General features: G+C 34.5%; 1 protein-coding gene across 1 annotated transcript in view; it reads right to left on the bottom strand.

The window, feature by feature from the left end:
• Positions 1-1307: 1307 nt before the first annotated feature.
• Positions 1308-3808, bottom strand: part of LOC136030334 (chondroitin sulfate synthase 2-like) — a gene marked incomplete in the record, with an annotated part of 34319 nt that continues 31818 nt past the window's right edge. The window contains 1 exon segment of the mRNA XM_065709249.1: positions 1308-3808. Coding sequence (XP_065565321.1) covers positions 3467-3808 — 342 coding nt within the window.

Raw genomic sequence — 3808 nt, forward strand, 5'->3', positions numbered from 1 at the left:
TTTTATTTTCATTGGCTTTTATCGAATTTATATAAAAACAGAAAAAAAATTAATAAAGTAGGATAGTCCAACTAGGAATACTCCAACAGATCAAAATATAATATTGATCTGAATTAAGAGGATGCATAATAATCTGAGTAAAGATTAAGACGTTAAAGAGTTATATCTTTTCCGAGCTAAAAGTTGTTTGGGTTCCTCAATAAAAAATTATATAAGTTAAGATGAAGGCAATCTAGTACGATCTTATATAAAAGTAGGATGAATCTTACTTGATATCAATCGGAATAAGAATCGGCAGACAAAAAAGGGACAAAAGTCCTTCTTTTCTTCTTTTTTTTTTAAATCTAAAGGTCGGTGATAAAGAGCTTTAAAAAACTCCAGTTTCCCTTGTTGTAAATAATCTGTAGACTTACGACTGGGAATAAATGATACCGGTATAAGGACAGCAGATTGAGAATGAACCTTGAAAATGGTATTAATTTTGCAAGCTTCTTAGTATTAGTTTCTTGCAGCAACACAAAATACGAGTCAAAACTTTATGGACACCAAACTCTTTATTACAAGTGCCGTTCAAAGCCCTTCGGCGTAGGAGGGGGTGGGATAATCCAATATTTTTAAGGGTAAATTGTTTCTTCAGAATGCACATACGAGCCAAAACTTAATTATTTACATAGAAATTAATATTGGTTTATTTAAAACGTGCAACACATTTGTATTATATTAAATTAGAAATGATTAGAAAAAATTACATGATTTCGAAACGATCAATATTTGACATCTTTTTTAATTGTGCTATTCCAACGTTCTTTGGCTTCAGCTGGTGACTTAAATTTGATAATTGGCTAAATGCACTCATTATTAAGCAAGTAATTGGATTAACGATGCTTCCTAACTACTAACGTCACTGCGTCGGCCCTACAGTGTGCTGCTGCACCTGGGTTCCATCTCTTGGTCCTACATTACTTGGCTATGGTCCAATCACTGCGGCATCACAGGACACGAGCTTATTATTAATCCACTCGCATAAATAGACTTCAAATATAAAAAATAAATGTTGATGTCGATTTAACAAAAAAAAAAAAAAAGAACTGTTATTCTCCTATGTTAGGAAACGACTTTCAGTTCTTTTTAAAGAAAACTTATGAGATTTTTAATTCAGCTTGTGGCTAATTCATGTTGTGGACCGTATCTAATACTCTGAGACCAGCTCATTGCCCACAGGCTTTATACTTGACCTGATATAAACACAGTTTTACATTCATTTTTCTGTAATAGATTGGTTGAGAACAATTCTGGGCAGTTATCAATTTCATATCAAAAACATGGTAGGTTTTATTATTTTATATGCAAGATATTAAATCAACAACATTTATCTTCACAATAAGAAACACCGTTTTCAACGTATGGAATATCTAAAGCATCAATCAGTATCGCATATCTCTAACTACAAGTCTATCAATCAGAACAAAATATCAACATTTCAAAACTTAAAGACCTTAATAAAAAACAAGACTTAAAAATTAGGGCAGAAAAACTCGAAGACGCAATTAAAGCAGAAAGACGAAGTGCTATCATATGAATACTAAGAGGGAAGTCAGACGACAAATTCTCAATCTTAATTACTGTTAGAATTTTGTACACAGCCAGACTTGTCAGTAGACAAGGTATGTTATACATAGTCAAGATTTCCCGAGTAACTCAAGGATTACATGGGGTTCAAGGGGTGTAATCAAGGGTCCCCGTGTAACTCGATCCATTTAACTCAACCCCCATTGACTGAATCCCTGTTTAACTCAACCCGCGTTCAATTCAATCCCAGTCAACTCAATTCCTGTGCAATTCAACTCTCATTTAACTCAATCCCCATTCACTGCAGCCTCTGCAAAAGGTTAGGTTGAATGAGTTGAATAGCACAGGGATTGAGTTAAACAGGTTTGAGCTATGCAGACAACGACGATGACTCACTGGTTTAGTATTTCCAAGGGGACAATTATTCTCCCACACTATGGGAAGTTCATACTAGGCAACAGCACAATATGCTGAGAAAATCTATTGGCTCCACTTGTTGATTTGAAAGAAAAGGTATTATGATTTCTACCATCATTTCAAACAAAAAAAGGAAGAATTAGCGGACCTTGTGAAAACAACGAAAATTCTAAAATATATAGCTAAAAATCAATAAAACTAAGTTAAAGGCGCCTGTAATATAACTTTTACTGAATTCATGCTGATAAGAACAATGCAAGAAAATAGTTGTTTTATTTTTTTGGACTGGAAGCAAAACTTTACAATTGCCATATAGCATTGTCCCAGGCCAACGTCAGACTACAGATAGGGCAGTTTTTGAAACTTAGGATTAAGAAATCCACTGAGACCTTGCCTGCAAGGTCTCAGTGTATATAGTAAAAACTAATTTTTTTTTTTTTTGGGGGGGGGGGAGGGATAGAATGAAGGATTTTCCTTAGAAGGAGGGGGTAACTCTCTTCGGTTGAATAAATTACTGCACTCTACATTGAATTGGTTCAGGAAAATTGTTTTCTGACTTCATTCAGTTAAGTCTAGTTTATATCGCAGGCACTGAAAACAACATTTGATAAAAAAATGGGACATCTTTAACAAAAATATCACTGGTTAATAGAAAATAGTTGCTTATCACTATTAAATCCATATGAAAAAGCCGTTCAATAATGGATTTGACCTAACAGGAAGTTCTTAATGCTCTTAAGGAATATTTGAAGTTTAGTTTGGTCCTCAGGCTAATTCAGGTTTTCTAATAATATAATCATATCTTTACTGTCGCAGTAATAACCTTTAAGTACGACTTACGACAGGTCGTACTTGAATAAAATGACGATTTGATTAATTCTGTCCTGTAACTTATGAAAAAATAGTATTTTTGTATAATGCATAAATATAAAACTGGATAGGAGGCAGCTGAACACAGATGACAACCTTCATTATTTGAAAACCTCCTCTTATGTGATCCCTCCTCCATTCCTATCTTCTTATCACCCTCCTATTTATTTGGCCAATCTTTGTAGTCGCAAGAGCCTTATTCTTAAAGCAAGGCAATTTACAAGAGTAAAAACTTGCGTTATTAGCAACTTATAATGGCCAAGTTCTTGCTTTTATTTACTGGGAATTTGTTTTTACTGGAAAAAAGGAAAGGATTATTACTCCAACCCGAGAGTAGGGTACATCACACCGGAGTATTCAAAGGGACATAATATCAGACACACGCACATGCAAAACATCAGTAGCGTCAATTCATTGAAATTAGGACAAGAAAAATATATTCTTCAAAATCTAGAACGGAGGAATTTTTTTTTGCGAAAGCACAAGAAAAAACGTCATTTTCTAATCAGAATATCGAACAGAAGTTATTTTATTATTGACAATGTTCCCTTCCCCTCCAATTGGTGCCGCCGTCAAACACCCAAAGAAAAGTAATTGTTCTTGAGGCGTATTAGAGCTCATTTTTATCAGTAAATTCGTGATACAGCTTAGCAAGCTGTGACCGTGTCCCTTGCGATTTAAGTCTACTTTCGTTACAAAATTCGAACTGAGTGCCCCATAACCCTGAACAATCCTTTTCAACGTATCTCAGCCTCAAAAACGGGTCTACAGCACGTAGTACGTGTAGCTTTTGTGATTTTATGAACATTGTTGTTACTGTCCCATATGAGCTCTTTAAAAAATCTGGATTCAGTAGATCTTTCTCACTTTTTGCAATTGGCACCTCGTTACTAATATTCTTTCTTGAAGCAACATAATCAGCAACATAGAATGAGATATGATCATATGAGTG

Source organism: Artemia franciscana, chromosome 8, assembly GCF_032884065.1.
Source record: "Artemia franciscana chromosome 8, ASM3288406v1, whole genome shotgun sequence".
Classification (NCBI taxonomy): domain Eukaryota; kingdom Metazoa; phylum Arthropoda; class Branchiopoda; order Anostraca; family Artemiidae; genus Artemia; species Artemia franciscana.